This window comes from Pipistrellus kuhlii, unplaced genomic scaffold (assembly GCF_014108245.1).
Source record: "Pipistrellus kuhlii isolate mPipKuh1 unplaced genomic scaffold, mPipKuh1.p scaffold_m20_p_1, whole genome shotgun sequence".
Taxonomy (NCBI): domain Eukaryota; kingdom Metazoa; phylum Chordata; class Mammalia; order Chiroptera; family Vespertilionidae; genus Pipistrellus; species Pipistrellus kuhlii.
The window spans coordinates 177,246,948-177,267,412 of record NW_023425404.1 but is presented as its reverse complement, the minus strand read 5'-3'; the positions used below and the strand labels follow the sequence as shown (position 1 = coordinate 177,267,412).

Below are 20,465 nucleotides of genomic sequence, written 5' to 3'. Positions count from 1 at the left end.
TTTTTTTTTATTATTATTAATGAAGCTCTTTATCTGGCCTTCGATTCTGAGTGATAGCTTTGCTGGGTAGATTATCTTTGGCTGTAGGTTCTTACTATTCATCACCTTGAATATTTCTTATCATTCCCGTCTGGCCTGCATGGTTTCTGTTGAGAAATCAGCTGACAATCGTATAGGTGCTCCTTTATAGGTAACTACTTGCTTTGCTCTTGCTTCTTTTAATATTCTCTCTTTGTCTTTTGCTCTTGGAATTTTAAGTATGATGTGTCTTGGTGTGGTCCTCCTTGGATTCCTTTTGTTTGGAGTTCTGTGCACTTCCTGGACTTGTAAGTCTAATTCTTTCACCAGGTGGGGGAAGTTTTCTGTCACTATTTCTTTCAGTATGTTTTTGATATCTTGCTCTCTCTCATCTTCTGGGACCCCCATAATTCTGATGTTGGCTCGCTTGAAGTTGTCCCAGAGGTTTCTTACATTATCTTCAATTTTCTGGATTCTCTTGCCTTCTTGCTTCTGCAGAGGAGTGTCTTCTGGCTCTTTATGTTCCAAATCTTTGACTTGATTCTTGCAATCTTCCATTCTGTTTTTAGGACTCTAATATTTTTTATTTCAGACAATGTATTCTTTATTTCTTGTTGATCCCTTATCATTTTTTGTTGATTCTTTATTAATTCTAGTTGATCCCTTTTCATATCCTCATAGGTCTTATCGACCTTTTCTAGGAAATTCTTGAAAAATCTTATAAGCGTAGATTTGAACTCTATATCCAGTCGCTTTTTGTCCTCCATTTCTTTCGTTTGTGATCTATTTCGTTGTCTCAGCATTTTCACAGCTTCCCTGATGGGGCGGGGTTTCAGGGAGGAGCCTACAGCCTTGCCTTCCATCAGTCCCACCCTATGCGGTTCCTGAGTCTCAGTAATCCCCAGGGTCCTTCAGTACTCGCTGGAAGCACCTCTGAGAGAAAGGTGCCCTCGATTTTCGCCTGCTACCAAACAGTCTAGGCTCTCCCCCAATGAGCCCTAAACTGGGGTTCAGTTCAGTTGGAAGTGGAGTTGGAGGTGGCGTTCAGAGCAGCATGGAGCCCCTGTCTCCTTCCCTCCAGGGCAGTCCTGAGGCACAGCCAACCGTCCCTTCTATGCTCACAATGTACGCGCCTCCGGGACCTCTTTTCGCCACTCCCCTGGGGTTCTGCCTTACAGCCCAGCTTCCTCTGTATGAGCCTGGGTCCCGGGGTCTGGCCTAGAACTGGGGTTCAGAGCAGTCAGAACTGGGGCCCAGCACAGTCAGAGTTTTATCTCCTTCACTAGGGAATGCCAGCCAGGCACTCAGCCTCCCGTCCTCTCCGGCTCCATCCTCTCCGCGCCTGCTGCATGTCTCTGCACCTCAGGCTTTTACAGCTCCTCCACTCTTCCTTCTGGTTTTCTCCTTGCTTCTCGTTGTAGAATTTCCAGTCAGTTGACTTTCCTATAGTTCTGGGTAATGTCCATTTTATATTTTAGTTGTATTTTATTGAAATTGTTGTGTGCGGCTGCGGCTAGGTGTTTACCTGTGCAGCCATCTTGGATTCTCTCCATCACCAGATTTCTTGGTTAAGGTGGCATTTGCCAGATCTCTTCATTAAAAAGTATATTTTCCATTTGTAATTAAAAAGTAATCTGATGGTGATACTTTGAGACTGTATAAATATCCTTTTCCCCAATAGCATTTCACCCAATGGTCTGAATACTGATTCATGAATCTTGCCTGAATTATACTTAGTAAATTGCAAAATGGTGAATTTATTCTGTTTGGGATTTTTTGTTTGTTTGTTTGTTTATTGATTTGAGAGAGAGAGAGAGGAAGAGAAAGAGAGAAACATTGTTTTATTGTTCCATGTATTTATACATTTGTTGGTTGATTCTTGTATGTGCCTTGACCTGAGATTGAACCCACAACTTTGGCATATAGGGACAATGCTCTAACCAACTGTGCTACCTGGCCATAGCCAAAATGGCAAACTTCTAATGAGATTATTCCGTTTACCTTTATTATGTGTGTGTTTTTTAATTCAGTGTGTTAGAACACATTGTTGTCATTGTTTCATTATTCCTTTTGATGCTCAAATTATCTCAAATTTGGCCAATGGGACTCCTTTAAGCTGCTCCTGTCTTTTTGACATTTCCTTTTCTATTCTTAAGCATTTCCGTATTTTTCTGGCACAATATGTACCAGCATCACCTCATTCTCTTCCTGCCCCAGGCCTGGAAAAAGCCATATTCCTCCCAAGCTCAGGATCCTTTCAGTGGGGAATAATTTAGAACAAGCTCTGGGAGCTAGGATTGAGATCAAGGTGCATTATCTTTAACCAGATCTGTTAGCAGATTAATTACACACCACTTGCTAAGACTAATGCTTTCTGGAGGTTTTTAAAAGTAAGACATTTTCATTTAATATTGCCTTACCGTATGGCAAGATTGCCCTTTGTAAACACCCTATCATTACCAGGATGCTCTGATGTTTTCAAGACACTGAATAATCTCTGGCCATCTAGGCTAGGAGGATTTTACTCAAATAATTATATACAGATTTAACTTCATGCTCACCTGATCAATGTTCTCTCAGTTTAATGTTTTAGATAACTGGTTGACAGATGGCAAGAGAGCAGTGATATGGTTTCATAATTAGACTATGAAAAATGACACATGAGAAAACAATTAGAGGGAAAATATTTACCAAAGGTTAATTATCATTTTTTCCAGGTGCACTTATATTTAGCCATGGGGAGAAAAGTACTTTAAAACAAGAACTTAAAACAAGTCATTTAAAAAGAAAAAGAAAAACACAACTTTTACCTTCTCTTATTAATCTTAAATCTGAAAATGTTTTTTCTTAAGCCCTGTAAATTAAATGTTACATAATTTAGCCTAACAGGCAATTATTGCAGCCAGGGAAAACTAAACCCAAGTCATGTCTAGTGTATGTTTGTACAGCACTTTAGTTGACAGAGAACTTTCCCGGAGTCACCGACTCCTCACAGCACACCTGTAAGGTGAGTGAGATTGAGCGGTCACTATACAGGGTGGCCAAGCCTGAGTTTCAAAGAGAGTCCAGGGCTATCTCCTTGGGACAAGTAGGGAACGAGACACCCTCAGATCAAAGAGTCAACCTGGGAGTTTCTGGGGAGCATTTTACTGTCCTTTCTGCTCGTATCCAACTACCTTGCATAAAGAAAGTGTTCAGTATTCTCCTGGTGGATGAGTAAATGCTATGTTCTCACAGGCACATGGGTTGGGAGAATACAGTGATGCACATGCGATGCTATCATTTGACTTTTCAAATAGAAGAGGGTGTTAGAGATTTGCATTCAGCAAATGCAAAGGGTCATTCTCTACCCCAATGGTTCTCAACCTTCCCCATGCCGTGACCCTTTAACACAGCTCCTCATGTTGTGGTGACCCCCAACCATAAAATTATTTTCGTTGCTACTTCATAACTGTAATTTTGCTACTGTTATGACTTGTAATGTAGATATCTGCTATGCAGGATGTCTTAGGCAAACCCTGTGAAAGGTTCGTTCGACCCCCAAAGGGGTTGACCCACAGTTTGAGAACCGCTACTCTACCCCATCACACAGGCTTCTTTTCGGAACTTTGGATGGGATCAACTTAGCCACCTCCAATCCAAAGTGCTGTCCTCAGGGAAATCCTCTGCACTGGAATTTTAACTTTGCTTCCATTTATGGCAGTGCTTAAAGGGTCCATCTTTCATGATTCTTTTCAACTGAGAGTACCAAGCCAATATCCTGATGCATTTGAATGAAATCACATGAGACCCCATCCTCTGACCTGGGTTTCTAGGACAAATTAACAGGGAAACAGCCTCTCAGGGTTTTCTGTAAAAACAGCTTATTTTCCAAGCTAAGCCCTCCTAGGTGTGATTCCTTCCTTAAGTCTTCTGGTCTCCCTGGGAAATTTCAAGGCCTAGAGGACAGGATCATCCATCAGGCGTCTTCCATGACATCACCAGGACAGCTGGAACACACAGGTCACTGTAAAGAACATACTCATCAAGTCTCTTCTCTGTAGTCAGTGAGAGGCAAAATAAAGAGCAGGCCCTTCTCCCTCTCAGATGATGCATGCTGACAGCCTGTCCCCTGGGGGTGATACTTGACCTGAATGTGCTTGTTTTTTCTCAGCCAGAGCTGGTGGCTTCCTCCCCACAGTTCACCGACCCCCACCTGTATGTGTGGAACGTGACAGGCAACCGGCTGCTGCACCCCGTGGCAGGAGTGAAGCTGAAAACGCGGCCAGGCCAATGCACAGACTTCGTCAGCGTCAAAAGGCAGGTGGAGATGTTGGCAAGGATGAAAGTCACCTCCTTCCGCTTTGCCCTGGACTGGCCCTCCATCCTTCCCACCGGCAACCTGTCCACCGTGAACCGACAAGCTCTGCGGTACTACAGGTGCGTGGTCAGCGAGAGCCTGAAGCTCCACATCTCGCCCATGGTCACCCTGTACTACCCGACCCACGCCCACCCGGGCCTCCCGGCGCCGCTGCTGCAGAGCGGGGGCTGGCTGAACCCGGCCACGGCCACGGCCTTCCGGGACTACGCCGGGCTGTGCTTCCAGGAGCTGGGGGACCTGGTGAAGCTCTGGATCACCATCAACGAGCCCAACAGGCTGAGCGACACCTACAACCGCACCGGCAACGACACCTACCGGGCGGCCCACCACCTGCTGCTGGCCCACGCGCTGGCCTGGCGCCTGTACGACCGGCGGCACCGGCGGGCGCAGCGCGGGGCCGTGTCGCTGGCCCTGCACGCCGACTGGGCCGAGCCCGCCAACCCCTTCGCCGACTCGCACCGGCAGGCGGCCGAGCGCTTCCTGCAGTTGGAGATCGCCTGGTTCGCCGAGCCCCTCTTCAAGACCGGGGACTACCCGGCGGCCATGCGGGACGACCTGGCCTCCAGGAGCGGGCAGGGGCTGCCCCGGTTCACCGAGCAGGAGAGGCGGCTGGTCCGCGGCGCCGCCGACTTCCTGGCGCTGAACCACTTCACCACCCGCTTCGTGGTGCCCGCGCGCCAGGGCGCGGGCCGGGACGTGCAGTTCCTGCAGGACATCACCTGCCTGAGCTCCCCCAGCCGCCTGGCCGTGCTGCCCTGGGGGCAGCGCAAGGTGCTGAGCTGGGTCCGGAGCCGCTATGGGGACCGGGACGTCTACATCACGGCCAATGGCATCGACGACCCGGCTCTGGAAAACGACCAGCTCCGCAAGTACTACCTGGACAAGTACGTCCAGGAGGCCCGGCAAGGTGAGGCTCGCGGGCCATTGCAGATGCGGGAGCAGAGCGGGAGGGGAGCCCTGGCCGGTGCGCTCGGTGGTTGGAAGTGACAGCCCCACGCACGGGATGGTCGCAGGTTCCATTCCCTGTTGGGCACATGCAGGAGGCCACCAGTCCAGTCCGGAGGCAAACAGTCTTTGTCTCTCTCAAACCGATGGTTCTCTCTCTTCCCCCTTCTTCCTTCCCTCCCACTCTCCCTGAGAAAACAATGGGAAAAATAAATATCCTCTGGTGGTGATTTCCAAAACTCAAAGAGGAGAGTAGGCTCCTGCCAAAACCGGTTTTGCTCAGTGGATAGAGCGTCCGCCTGCGGACTGAAAGGGCCCAGGTTGGATTCCTGGTCAAGGGCATGTGCCTTGGTTGCGGGCACATCCCCAGTAGGGGGTGTGCAAGAGGCAGCTGATGGATGTTTCTAACTCTCTATCCTTCTCTCTTCCTCTCTGTAAAAAAATCAATAAAATATATTTTTTTTAAAAAGAAAGAAGAGTAGGCTCCTTAGTGAGAGTGTTAGGTCATTATGGAAAATCTGGCAAGTATAGAAAAGTATTTTTTTTTAAATAATCACCTGAAATCCCATTCCTCAAAACAAGCACTTAGACTTGTGCTTGCTAGACATTAATACAATTGAGCTCATGCTGTAATGCAATCTTGTACGCAACTTTTTAATATCACATTATAAAATTCCTTGATAGCATTATCTTAATGGCTACCCAGCCCTGAGGGCTTAAGTCTTGGCCCAGGAAGGAATACACCCCACCCCCATTACCAGTTTTAGACCTAATTTAGTACAAACTATGGAAGCAGGCTTTCACCCCCTAGCCTAAAGCAATACTAGGGCTGTTACTGCATCTGAAAGCAGAAAGTCAGGAGATTCAGAATAAGAGAAAATAGCTTTATTTGCAATACTGGGTATTTTAATTTTTTCTTTTTAAGGAAAAAGTTGCATATTTTTCTGGGGCATACATGAGAAAATTGGTGTTATGGTCAAATTCCTGAGACACTAACCAATAAACATTGTGAACCTACAAAAAAAAAGTAGAGATGGTGAGACGTGGTTACATATTTTTAAAAATATTTTAGTATGTTTTTATTGATTTCAGAGAGATGAAGGGAAAGGGAGAGACAGAAATATCAATAATGAGAGAATCATCGATTGGGATGCCTCCTGCACACATCTTACTGGAGGGATTGAGCCCACAACCCAGGTATGTGCCCTGAACCTTGACCTCCTGGTCATGGATTGACACTCAACCACTGAGCCACACTGGCTGGGTAAAGTGGGTATATTTTAAAGGTAAAGTCAACAGGATTGCATGTGAGAAAAGAATGAAAAATGATTCCAAGGTTCTGGCTTGTGTGATTAAAAGAATGAAGCAGCCCAGGGGCATGGCTCAGTGGTTAAATGTAGACTTAGGAACCAGGAGGTCACAGTTCAACTCCCAGTCAGGGCACATGCCCAGGTTGCAGGCTCAATCCCGTGTGGGGGCAGCTGATCAATGATTCTCCCTCCTTCTCCCTTTCTCTCTACAATCAATAAAAATATATTGGGGGGGAGGAGGAGGATGAAGTGGCCATTTACTAGGTTAGAGGAGACTGGTAGGCACATTTTTTCTAAATGAGTTGATGTTGCACAGTTTGAGAGTCTATTATAGACATCCAATTAGAGATGCCAAGTAGGCTAATAGGTATAAGTCTCAGGTTCAGAGGAGAGGTCTGGGCTGAGATACATATTTGGGAGCCAAGAAAAAAAATGGATGGTATCTTTAAAAACAGGTCTCATTGAAATCACTAAAGGAGCAAGGATAGAAAAGGGGGGGGCCTGAGTTCTGGGACACTTCAGTATTCAGAAGTCAAAGATGAGAAATCAGCAAAAATCAATGAAGAGGACCTACTGCTGTAAAAGATAACCAACAGCCTGTTTATATGGAAACTAGAGGCCCAGTGCACTAATTTGTGCACAGGTGGGGTCCAGCTGGCCTGGCTCCAATCAGCAGATTGAACTGGGCCTGTCAGGGGGAGGAAAAGATGGTGGGAGGTTGGCCAGCCAGTCCACCCTGATTGAGACCAATCAGGGCCAGCTGAGGGGAGGGGCCACAGACAACTGGCTGGTGGGCCCCACCCCCAATTGATGTGTGTGTGGGGGACGATCAGGATTGATCTGGGACAGTGGCCTGGGGGAGGGATCATGGGTGGTTGGTCAGCCGGCCCTGCTCCTGATCGAGGTGGGGACCCATCTGGTCGGGGCTAATGGAGGTAATGCCAGCTGTGCAGAGGGGTGGGGGGCGACTGGGGTGGAGCGGGCCCATTGGGGGTGGGGCTGGTCAGAGGCAGGGACCCCAGGAGGTTAGCCAGCTGGCCCCACCCCAGATTGGGACAGTTTGCTGGCTTGCATTGGGCATCATAGCAACTGGTGATTCTGATCACTGGATTTATATATATATATTCCAGTAGTGAAGGAAGATACATGAGAAGACAGATGGAGTAATGTCCTTGAGTAGGCAAGAGAAAGTAAACTTCACTTGTAAGTGGAGAAATCAGCCTCCTCCAAGAGCACAGACAAGTCAATCAGAGTAACAAGAAGTCAATCAGAGTAACAAGAATCAGAATAAGAACAAGTCAATCAGAGTAACAAGAAGACAAGTCAACCAGAGTAACAAGAAGGCGGAATATATATGTGCAGATGCCAGTAGGTAGGTAGATATTTGTGGAAGATTGAAGAAGTTCCCTGAGCACTTCAGTTTTTCTGTGAAGTAGGAAGGCCATTACTTCAAAGCAAGAATGCCAGAGGACCCTTAGCTACGGTAGTTTGGCTCAGTGGATAGAACGTTGACCTGAGGACTGAGGGTCCCGGGTTTGATTCCGGTCAAGGGCACATACCTAGGTTGCAGGCACAATCCAGTCAGGGCACATGTGGGAGGCAACCAGTCGACATGTCTCTCCCCCTCCCTTCCACTCTAAAACTCAATGGAAAAATATCCTCAAGTGAAAATTAGCAACAAAAAATTAACTCCCCCATAAAACCATTAAAAAAAAAAAAAAAGACACAGTGACTGACTAGGGGAAACCAATTGTGGTTATAGAGCAACACTAAGGGCACATTTATTTGAGGTTTGGAATCAGGCCAAACAGTAAGACTTTTTCCCTATGAACAAGTGACAGTTAAGTCCTTCATGGCATCAACTCAGATTTGCTTTTCCCTCCGGCTGTGTTTGTGTTATTTATAAATCAAAGTTTTACTTCAAATTTCTTTTTTAAACTTAACTGTATATATTTTCACCACCTTTGTATCAATTACAAAAGAATATAGAAAGCCTTTAGCACAGCCCGTGACTCGGCGGTTGAGTCAACCCAGGAACCAAAGGCCACGGGTTCTGTTCTCAGTCAGGGCACATGCCCAGGTTGCTAGCTTGATCCCCAGAAGGGGGTGTGCAGGAGGCAGCCAATCAATGATGCTCCTCTCTAATCAATGTTTCTATCTCTATATCCCGCTCCCTTCCTCTCTAAAATAACATTTTTAAAAAGTCCTTTAATGAGCCAAAACCGGTTTGGCTCAATGGATAGAGCGTCGGCTTGGGGACTGAAGGGTCCTGGGTTCAATTCCGGTCAAGGGCATGTACCTTGGTTGTGGGCATATCCCCAGCAGGGGGTGTGCAAGAGGCAGCTGATCGATGACTCTCTCTCATTGATGTTTCTAACTCTCTCTCTCCCTTCCTTTCTGTACAAAATCAATAAAAAAAATATATTATAAAAAAAAAAAAGTCCTTTAATGAAAAACGACCCTTTTTTATGGGCATGAGTTTACCTTGTTTCAATGAAAACCAAATTCTTATTCAAAGGTGTGTTATAGTCCATTTATGGTTAATAATGTTCATTTCTGATATTTTTCTTTTTCAGCATACCTGGTTGATAAAGTCAAAATCAAAGGCTATTATGCATTCAAACTGACTGAAGAAAAACTTAAACCCAGATTTGGATTCTTCACATCTGACTTCAAGGCTAAATCCTCAGTTCAGTTTTACAACAAACTGATCAGCAACGGTGGCTTCCCTTCTGAGGACAATAGTCCTAGATGCAGTCAGACTCCAAAAAACACAGAGTGCACCGTCTGCTTATTTCTTGTGCAGAAGAAGCCATTGATATTCTTTGGTTGTTGCTTCTTCTCTACCCTGGTTCTACTTTTATCAATCACCTTTTTTCATAGGCGAAAGAGAAGAAAATTTTGGAAAGCAAAGAACTTACAACACATACCATTAAAGAAAAGCCACAAGAAAGTTCTTAGCTAAACTGATCCTACTTCTAGAAAGCTTATTCACTCCAGTTCCATGTACTTATAACTTAAAGAAGATATATATTGTAACAAAGAAAATTTGACATATTAGCGGTAGTCAAGATGATGACAATCTATCTCTTCTGTGTTTCAAATGTATTTTCTTTTACGTGTCTTAATGTCAGTTAATTCAGTTCTTGGATCTAAAGATAAAGGCTTTGCCTAGACCAGCAATTATCATCCTTTTTCATCTCATGGTACACATAAACCAGTTAATAAAATTAAAATTCTGCAGCATCCCAAAAAATTTATTTTTGCTGATATGATACACAAAAAAATGTAATTCTGATTCTTTCACACTGGATAGCTATTATGTTGGCTGTTATGATTAAAAAAAATTTTTTTTTTTTTTTTTACAATCTAAAGGAAAAGAGGTCAGTGCCCCTAAATAGTAAGGTATTGCACATTTTAAAAATTCTTGCAGCACACCAATTAAAAATCACTGACCTAGACAATAAGCTATGAGGATTATCTGATACATTGATTGCTTCAATGATGTTTTCCATCATTCTTCTTTTATAAATACCAAGCTACTTACCGTAAAAAAAAATTCTTTGAAAAAATGCAACTTTGTTTTGTTAGATTCCATAGCAGAGATTTAAAACTCAACACTGGATGGTCAGTGATATACTCTGTCACTGCTAACAAGGTGCTTTGCCCTTTATGGCAGGTGGTTCTCAAATGGAAAGAAAAAACACAATACGGTAGTGCTATTTATAGCCAGTTACTTAAGCAAATCCCTTAGTTTTCCTCAATAGAAATACAAATTATCTAATTTTGTGAGGTCTCACCTTTCATTAAATGATTTTAGAAAAGTAACATGTTAACCTCCGTTAACTTATCTCATGAAAAGATCGGAATACTAAGTTTAAGGACAGCAAGACCCAAAATGCCTGTGAAGATAGAGAAGTCACCCAACCTTACAGTATAGCAACTCTCTTTAGACTAGGGGTGTCGAACTCAATCAGAGAAGGGGCCAAAATCTAAATCCAGCCTAAATCGTGGGCCGAATGGTTTACTGAACAGTCATAAACTGTCATTGTGATGGAAACGCAGAGGACTGCAGTGATGACAGCGCGATGCGGGCCACATTGCAAGGCCTGGCGGGACGGATTTGGCCTGCGGGCCTTGTGTTTGACACATGTGCTTTAGACAAATTGACATTCTTCCTCATGTGATTTTTGTGGTAACAAAATCGTATCTAGCATACTTAGGAAATGTGTTTTGTCAAATCATCAGACCAAGGACCTTATCATTCCCCAAGTCTAGCTCTCCCCTGAGGAGCTTCAGTCTTCAGACACCACATGCATGCATGGACTTCTCAAGGTGTAGAATGCAGCCACATCTGGACCTAGCAACTGTGACTCTCTGGATGCAATTCAGAATGAGGAGTCTGAATGAGTTACAACTTTTTACATTGCAGCTGGGATTTAGTGAATTCTTAAGTCTAAACTGGAGTTTTTAACTTTCTTAATTCTATGCTTATTTGTTCAGTGTATTCTAATTGTTGAAGGAATAAATCTTGCATGTAAACCCAATTATGCCCATTTTCTTACTTTGTTAGTCGACATTTAAATAACCACAGCAGCTAGTCACTAGCCATCCTCTCCAGAAATTCAGATTTTCTTATATATATATATATATATATATTTAAATACATTTTATTGATTTTTTACAGAGAGGGAGAGGGATAGAGTTGGAAACACTGATCAGCTGCCTCCTGCATACCCCCTCCTGGGGATGTGCCTAAAACCAGGTACATGCCCTTGACTGGAATCAAACCTGGAACCCTTCAATTCACAGGCCGATGCTCTATCCACTGAGCCAAACCGGTTAGGACTTAAATATATTTTATTGATTTTTTAGAGGAATGGAGGAGAGGAATAGTTAGAAACATCGATTCTGCTGCTTCCTAATCACTCCCTACTGGAGATGTGCTCACAACCAAGGTGCATGCCCTTGACCGGATTCGTACTTGGGACCCTTCAGTCACCAGACCAACGCTCTATCTACCGAGCCAAACTGGTTAGAGCTAGATTTTCTTTTTAAATATATTTTATTGATTTTTTACAGAGAGGAAGGGAGAGAGCGAGCTAGAAACATCGATGAGAAACACATAGACCAGCTGCCTCTTGCACACCCCCTACCGGGGATGTGCCCACAACCAATGTACATGCCCTTGACCGGAATTGAACCTGGGACCCTTTAGTCCGCAGACGGATGTAGAGCTAGATTTTCTTAAGTCAAAGGGAAACTCTTGGGTTCAAAAGGCCTGGTAGGAAAATAACCTAAATTAAGGCAATTTTGTTTTCCACGTTGTCCTCTATCAGAAGCCAAATTATGTATATGAGATTCTAATTGACAATAAATAAGTTTGAAAGATACTATAGAAAGGTAACAATTAATCCAGTAAATGCCAAAGGAATGAGTTTTCTCTTAGGTTGGCCAAATTCAAATAGTGTATTTTGGCTATTGCTTTTTGTCTATTCGTCTTATCTTCAGTGCACCCACTCCTCCAACCATGGCTCTTTTTAGATTATGCAAGGAATTTTTGATATTTTCTTATGAGCACTAAGTGGGCCTGAAGGTATACACAACTACTGTAGTCAATTTATTTTTTAAATAGAGGTATTTAAATTCATCACTTGGCTCAGGTTTTTCCTTTGTCACATAGATTCATTCTGACCCCAGAGCTCCAGTGAAGTCTTATAGGAAGTACCAGTTAAGAAACTCTATCAACTTTTCTTTTTCCATTGATTTTTTTTATAGAATGGAAATGAAGGAGGGAGGGGAAAGAAACATCAATGTGAGAAACACATCCGTTGGTTGCCTCTCACATGTGCCCCCACCACATCAGAGCCAGGGACTGAACTTGCAATGCAGGAATCAAACCTGAGACCCTTCAGTGCACAGGCCAACCCTCTAACCACTGAGGCATACCACCCAGGGTGAAATTCGATCCAACTTTTCAACCTATAACATCGTGTTGAAAAATGCCAGTTTTCCCATAGGAACAACAATGAAGCGAAGTTTAGGTATTGCTTTTTGGGTCTCTACTTTGTATCTTGTATTCATAGTTTACAAGTCCATTAATCAAACTATTTTTTAAATGTCTTTACACTTAGAGCTTAAAAATGTATTGTCCTTTATCAAACTCGTTGCCTTGCCATAAGCACTTCTAAATATGCAAATCCTAAACCCAATGTTATAATCCTCCCTTTCTGCCACTTGGGAAGTATTTCAACACCATTTAGGAATCCTTAGGTAGCCTGGCTGGCATGGCTCAGTGGTTGAGCTTCGACCAATGAACCAAGTCAGTTCAATTCCTGGTCAGGGCACATGCCCTGGTTGCGGGCTCGATACCCAGCATAGTCTGTGGAGGAGGCAGCCAATCAAATATCTTTCATCATTCGTGTCTCTCGCCTTCTCTCTTCTCTGAAATCAACACATTTTAAAAAATATTGCATTAAAATACAATTTATCTTGGTAATCCGTAGGTACTTAATGTGGCTCATGACCAATTATATTATTTAGGTTTAGCTAAACTTATCCATCTTTCACTAACGTCTTTGATATATGTATATTGAAATATCACAGCATAATTATGGCTTAAAGAGCTTCTGGAAAATGAGGTTAGTTTAATTTTTAATGTAAATTATTCCAAATTAACAATTGTTAAGAATTATAGAATATGAATGGGTTTGATGTTAACTATGTGCTGTGCCAACACTGCCTCTTTCTATCCCCTCAAGCTGTGTGCCAACTGGATTAACTTCTATTATAAAGTATGTACAGGTACTCCTCCACCTCAAAGTTGGGGCAACACACAAGTGCTTATCCATAGAAGACCCAGAAGATATGAAAGACTTCTTTAGGGAGAACTCTTTCATTTACCACCCAAGTAACGAAATGGAAATCACTCCTTGGCTACAACCAACTTCCAATAGTTTTATTTCCAGTGAAGGTCTCACCCTGCATACCAATCCACTTCACTCTTGGAGGAATCCCACTTCCTCTCAGAGCTGCTACTGTGGTCTATTACCTACACTCACTATTAACATCTCTATTCCTGTGTAATATTGCCACTTGAAAATTTCTTCCTCACATCCATCTCTGAAATTCTGTCAAAACATCTTTACACTTCCACTGCCATTACTGTTTCAAATCTTTATAAACGGAACCTCCCTGGCAATCTGGGTACCACTCACTTGGCAAACAAATGTGTGCCAAACACTATTCCAGGTACTTAAAATATCCTCATAGAACCCCACCCCTCTATGAAGGTTAAATTCTAGCATAAAGAAAACATACAATCAATACACAACAAAGTAAACTACAAATATTACATTGAAACAGGGTAGGGTATGCTAGGTTTGGGGTGAAGGGTTAACACAATAGGGTGGTGAAGGTGGGCTTTACTAAAATTTCAGGTCATTAGTGAGTCCAAAGGGAAGGACAACTTGAGCCTTAGGTACAGCAATATTGAATAGAAAGGTCAGTTCAATCAGTATAAAAGGTAAGGGGATGTTCAGTTTTAAAAAAAGCACTCCAGCCCTAGCCAGTTTTGCTCAGTGGATGGAGCATCCACCTGCAGACCAAAGGTCCCAGGTTGGATTCTAGCAGAGGACACATATCTCAGTTGCAGGCTCCTCCCCAGCACGGGCCCTGGTAGGGGCCGTGCAAGAGGCAACCAATATATGTGGTTCCTCTCACATCGATATTTGTCTTTCCCTTTCTCTTCTGCTCACACTAAATATTGATGGAAACTTACCCTTGAGGATTAAAAAACAAACAAAAAAACAGCATTCTGGCTGCTGCTGAAAACATGGAATAAAAGTAACCAGTTAAAAGACTATTACAGGGTGGAAGGGAGATATGGGGGGGGGGGGGGAAGGAGAAAAAATCGTAATAATCTGAGCAATAAAGACCTATTAAATTTTTTTTAAAGACTATTATGTACAGCCCTAGCTGGGTTGGCTCAGTGGGTAGAGTGTCAGCCTACAGATTGGAGTCCCAGGTCTCTTTCCAGTCAAGGGCACATGCTGGGTTGTGGCCTCAATCTCCAGTAGAGGGCATGCAGGAGACCGCCAATCAATGATTCTCTCATCATTGATGTTTCTCTCCCTCCCTCTCAGAAATCAAAAAAATATATTTTAAAAAAGACTATTACACCAATCGAGGCAAAATATTCAGAGATTTGTTTCATTTCTACATTATAAAAAATTTCAAAACTTTATGTAATTAGGAATAGTATAATGGAGCCCCATCTGGTTTCAACAAATTATGAACTTGGAAATGACTTGTTTCACCTAAAATGCTACTCAATGCCTACCCCAACCCCACCTAAAATACTTCAAAGTAAATTCTCGAATTATCATTTCATCCATTTCTTAAAAACCTAACCATCAAACCAAACAATATATATTTGAAGTGTGACACATGAAATTAGATTATGGAATGTTACCAGTTTTTTAAATATCAAAGACTAGGATATGAAAGTAAATAGATGATGTAGGGTATAGGGTAAAGGATAAAAGGGCCTTGGAGGATAGCAACTATCCCATATATAGAGCTAATATGCTAATTAGACCAGACTACAGAACAACCTTCTAAAAGGACCAGTGGGCAGGGCCTCAAAGGCAGCCCTGGCTGCCAGGGCAAAGCCCCTTGCACAATTTTCATGCATCAGGCCAAATTAACTGCATCTCCCAATACTTACTAATGGTGTACTTCTTTGTTTCCCATCCTTGTATATACAAATAATTCAGACACACTTGCCTCAGATTTAAATTCATGCCTCTGCAAAATCAGATACCTTCAGGCCACCCCCCAGAAGTCTGCATCCAATGATAAACAGCTACAATGTTCCCCGTCACTGGCATATTCTTAAAAAAAAACAAAAAACAAAAACACAGTCACTCTTCCCATGAAGTCTTACTACAAACTTAGTTGGAAAGAATGATCAGTTTAAGAATAAAGTGCAAACCAAAACAAGGCTTTTATTGTACATCTTTATAGTTTCACAAACAAGTGTGAGAAATCATTCGGCATCTTGGTGTTTCTATAGTTGGACAACTGTAAAAAGAAATAAAAATGTCTGTAAATCTCCATCAAAATCCTTGCCCAGAAAAGTTATACTCTAAATCCAATAGATTCCTATTTTAAAATGTAAATGCAATTTCATTTATTATCTGCCAAATTTACTGTTTCAGATTGCAACTCTTCATTTCTGCCACTGTAACTCATTAATCTTAGTAAATTAAGATACCCCCGAGTAAAGCAGTAATAAAACTTAAGAGACTTTAAGAACCTACCTTAGATCTTATTCATCAGCCTGCTGAACTGTTCCCTTTTCAGAAACATAGATACCATCCAAAAATTTTCTGATATCCTTGTTTTTTACTGTTGTGGCTTGCTGAATCAAAGCAGCTATAAGAGATAAGGCAATTACTTTACCAGCCAAACCCATCTTAAAACTAGAGTATTTTGAAGAAAATTTAATTTCTACAATTACAAAAAGCTCACCAAATGAACAGAATACCACATATTCAACTATAATATTTAGATAAAATTTTATAGGCAAAATAAACTTACAGACCTGAATTTGATACAAGTTCAATATCATTTCCTTCAAGAATCAACTCATCTTTCTGGGCTTGAGATACTGAACAAGCAACGCCTAAAAGGGGAGAAGGTATTTGCATAGCGTCAACATACAATCAGATTTGCAGAGAAAATATTTAAATCAAGTAGGAATTTATTCCATTTAAAATTTCACAGACCAAATAAAACTCTTGAAGCTTTGGTTTTACAAGAGCTAATTTGTGTGGGCCATAAAATTTGTTTGTGTTCCTGCTTGAATCTCTCCCACAGTAGTTACAAGCTATTTCAATTAAGGAGTAGGGAAGATGATATTCAGCTAGTACATTTTAGCAATATAAAGCTTGTGTTCCCATCCCTCCAGACCCCAATGGAATAAAAAGCACAGAGAACTTATAAGTTTTAAGTTCCTACGCTCTGTCCAGTGTGACTCAAGTGATTAGTGTGGACCCTGAAAAATAATGATCTGGGGTTTCCCAGTCAAGGGCACAAGGAAATGTACCTGGTTTGCTGCAGGTTCAATCCCTGGCCCAGTCTAGTTGGTTCGGGAAGCAACCAATCGATAGTTTCTTCTCTATCCCCCTTACCTTTCTCTCCCTTTCCACTCTCTTAAAAAATCAATAGAAAAATTATCTTCGGGTGAGAATAAATACACAATTTTTTAGTGCTTCAGTGTTTATTATGTATCAGGCAAGAACTGCTCTAAGTGCACTTCAATTTTTAAAAAATATATTTTATTGATTTTTTTACAGAGAGGAAGAGAGAGGGATAGAGTGTTAGAAACATTGATAACAGAGAATCATGGATCAGCTGCCTCTTGCACACCCCGTTGGGGATGTGCCCACAACCAAGGTACATGCCCTTGACTGGAATTGAACCTGGGACCTTTCAGTCCTCAAGCCGATGCTCTATCCACTAAGCCAAACCGGTTTCGGCCACTTCAATTTTAGTTCATGAAATGTTCCCAATTTTACAAATAAGGAAAATGAGTTACAGAGATAATTGGCCCAAGGTTGATTGAGAGGTCTATTCAAATGGTCTTTTTAGCATTTCAGTTTGCAGAGCAAATTAAACACAACTACCATGCCCTGCAAACTACCAATGCAAAAGCCTTCAGGAATTACAATTGGTATAAAACCTTTAATTAACACCAAAAGTTATTATAAGCATCATCAAAACAGACAATTCTGAAATAAACGTGGTTGTATTCATAGCTAACCAAACTACTAGCCTTCACAAGTACAAAGGAAGTGGTACTAGAAGGTATGCACATACCTGACCTCATCCGAACTCTGCGGATATATTTTTCGCCCAAGAAATTTCTAATTTCAACAAGAGAACCATTCTCCTGAATAACGACGTTGATGGGGAAGTGAGCGTACACAGACCTCATCTTGTAACGGAAGCCCTACATTAAGTAAACAATTAGCAATGCTGAGAAATTTAAAAGATTAAGAAATCCAGTTTTAAAAATTTGTAGGATACTTATCATTTAAAAATGAAATAGTCCTCACATAGCACCTGTTGTCCAGGTTTTTTAACTATCACCTGAACCAAGCTTTACAAAAATTTCATACACAAACATTTGTTCCAATGTCTCCTACTGGACTGCAAAGTTCCTTAAGGAAGCATTATGTATTACCTTCACTTGCAGTTTACATACATATTATTTTGTGTTAGTTTCAGGTGTACAGCATAGTGGTTAGACTATCATATACTTTACATAAGTGTCCCCCAATACTTCCAGTACCCACCTGGCACCAGTTATCCCATTGACTACATTAAGGAAGCATTATTTTACTACCTCTTGTGCCCACAGCAATCAACACTAACTTTTTTTGAATAACAAACCCAAAGTCCTTTACCTTGGACATTAGACGAACCTTTACTAAGTCACTAAGGTAGGACAGATAGCAAGAATTGAAGATATTAAGTCAGGCATTCTGCTCTCAAGGAACTTATTAGGTTAGGAGCAAGGGGTAAACAAAGGGAGACATGGCAAGACAGGCTTATAATGGAGTCCAGGACAAATTGCCATTATCAGGTGTACTCTAGGAGGACAGACTTATTTTAAAATATATTTTTTATTGATTTTTTAGAGAGGGAGAGAGAGATGGAGAGTTAGAAACATCGATGAAAAGAGAATCATCAGCTGCCTCCTGCACACCACCAAATGGGGTCGTGCCCACAACCAAGGTACATGCCCTTGACCTGAATCGAACCTGGGACCTTTCAGTCCTCAGGCCGATGCTCTATCCGCTGAGCCAAACCGGTTTCGGTACTCTAGGAGGAAAGACTTTTAATTAAAAGAAAAGCATTTCAGAAAAGGCAGAAGCATCAATTTTAAAGGCTGGGGAGAGGGACTTGGAAGAATAGTGACATTAAATATGCTTTTAGAGAAATGAACAGGGAGCTCAGAAATTATCAATACATCCACCTTTTCCTACCCTATCCAGAGGCCTTGGCAGTGAGGCATACCATAAAAAACTCAAAATCTACCTGATGTGCTACAATGTGCAAAAACAAAACACACCCTCAAGGTGTGAATCTAATTTTCTGTGAAAAACACCATCGACGATTTGGTCTTTCCTTGCATTAATCACTTAACCCCAAAGACTTAAAGGAGACTCTAAGGAAACACTTTTTGCTAAGATCATCTTTTCCCACATTCTAAAGCTCAGAAATTTCAGTAAATCACATGCAGAATTTATTCCCCACAGTAGACACTTATGCTGCCTCAAGTACAGCCAACCCTTAAAAAGTTGTCTGATCCATTTGCTTACCAGTGTAACACCCTTGATCATGTTCTGTACATGACTGCAGATGGTGCGAACTGTGGCCAGCTCCTTTCTATTTCCCCACCATTTGTCAACCCGGAGCTGTAACAGAATAAAAACTTTAGCAGATTCTTTTCAGCAATAAGTAACTTGGAAGAAAAGTCCATTTACCCAGAGAATTACTCTCCATTGTAACATTAGGCCTAATTAAACCACATGCATTTTAATTGCAAGTATATATACATGTATATCCTTCAATAATTAAGTTATCACTGCTCATCACAGGCACATAACTTCCACTTTTAGAAAGCTAAAATGCTAAGTGCAAAAAAGCCAACTGCCTACTCCGAAGATTCTTACACAATACAATCCCGAGGAACTTGCAACAGTTGTTAAGACCTACCACTGACAAGCATGGAGCTTTACAGTCCACTCTTCAGAAATTTGCTTCTCCAACTTCGGTAAAACTACCTACAATCTTTGACACCAAATTTTCAGCTCAATTTAAACCTCAATTCTGTCATTTTTAAAGCAGCCACGTATGCCGTTATTAAATCACAACGTTCCAAAACAAGCAATGAAGGTGTCAAAAACACACACACAACAGAAAAACAAAAACCTTACCCTCTTCTTCTTCTTTCCGAGGAGACTGAGCTCCACATTGATGTGGTTGAAGTCCCTCCGCAGGGTGCCTCTGGGGCCCTTCACTATCACGGTGCGCCCCTTCAGGGTGATGTCCACTAGGAGAGAAGGCATTGGTGAGGCGGCGGGGCCGGGGACAGAGCGCGCAGTAAAGGCGAAAGAAAAAGGCTAAAACGTCAGGTCCCCTACCATTTTCCGGGATGTCCACAGTCTGATTGCTGAGAATGGTCTTCATCCTGAAACACAAACACTCGGGGTAAGAAGACCCGAGCCGGGCCAATGTTCGCCCAAACGACCCTGCCCAGAGTTTCTCATCTTCCGGAGACCGGTAGGCAAAACCCCCGGGGAGGACACGGGGGGAGAGCAACCCGGAGAGGCGCCCCGAGGTCACGGGTGCGTGCCGGCCTGCGAGCAGCAAGCCAGTGACACGAGGCCCAGCGGACTAACTCCGACCCGGCGCCACCCGGGAAGGCCTATCAGCGAGGCGCCATCCCGGCAGGGCTGAGGGGTGGGGTGGGGTAGGCCTAACAACCCGGACAGAGCTCGAATCCCAGCGCCGCCAAATCCAGACAGGGCTCGCCGCGCGGGGGAACAGCCAGGATGAAGCCTCCGAGCGCCGCAACGGCGCTGCTGCTTTTCCCTGAGCCGATGGCTTCAGATTCCCAAGGCCCAACGAATACGGACATGAGCTCACCTCGCAGTAGATGCGGCAAAGAGGAAGCGTCTTTCGTCATCACGTTCTTGTAGCCGTAAGGGCCTCCTGCATGTGACGTCATCAGTGCGCGACGCCGCCCGGCTAAAAGC

General features: G+C 42.7%; 2 protein-coding genes across 3 annotated transcripts in view; one reads left to right on the top strand and one right to left on the bottom strand.

Annotated features, from left to right (window-relative positions):
* Positions 1-9,908, top strand: part of KLB (klotho beta) — a 38,873-nt gene extending 28,965 nt beyond the window's left edge. Inside the window, exons 4-5 of the mRNA XM_036418323.2 lie at positions 4,172-5,285; positions 9,210-9,908. Coding sequence (XP_036274216.2) covers positions 4,172-5,285; positions 9,210-9,598 — 1,503 coding nt within the window. The 3' untranslated portion in view covers positions 9,599-9,908. The remainder of the gene's footprint in view (positions 1-4,171; positions 5,286-9,209) is intronic.
* A 5,715-nt stretch (positions 9,909-15,623) lies between these two features.
* On the bottom strand, positions 15,624-20,462 carry RPL9 (ribosomal protein L9). 2 transcript variants are annotated; one of them, XM_036418409.1, is made up of 8 exons: positions 20,356-20,459; positions 19,851-19,897; positions 19,644-19,759; positions 19,026-19,121; positions 17,518-17,650; positions 16,241-16,321; positions 15,957-16,071; positions 15,624-15,717 (listed from the first exon to the last, which is right to left on the bottom strand). In XM_036418409.1, exons 2-7 carry the CDS (start codon positions 19,894-19,896, stop codon positions 15,965-15,967), a joined length of 579 nt encoding a protein of 192 aa, XP_036274302.1. In that variant the 5' UTR covers position 19,897; positions 20,356-20,459; the 3' UTR covers positions 15,624-15,717; positions 15,957-15,964. The 2 variants fall into 2 exon arrangements, with proteins under 2 accessions (XP_036274302.1, XP_036274312.1); XM_036418419.1 differs by lacking the exon at positions 19,026-19,121 and having other exon boundaries at positions 20,356-20,462.
* Positions 20,463-20,465: the final 3 nt, after the last annotated feature.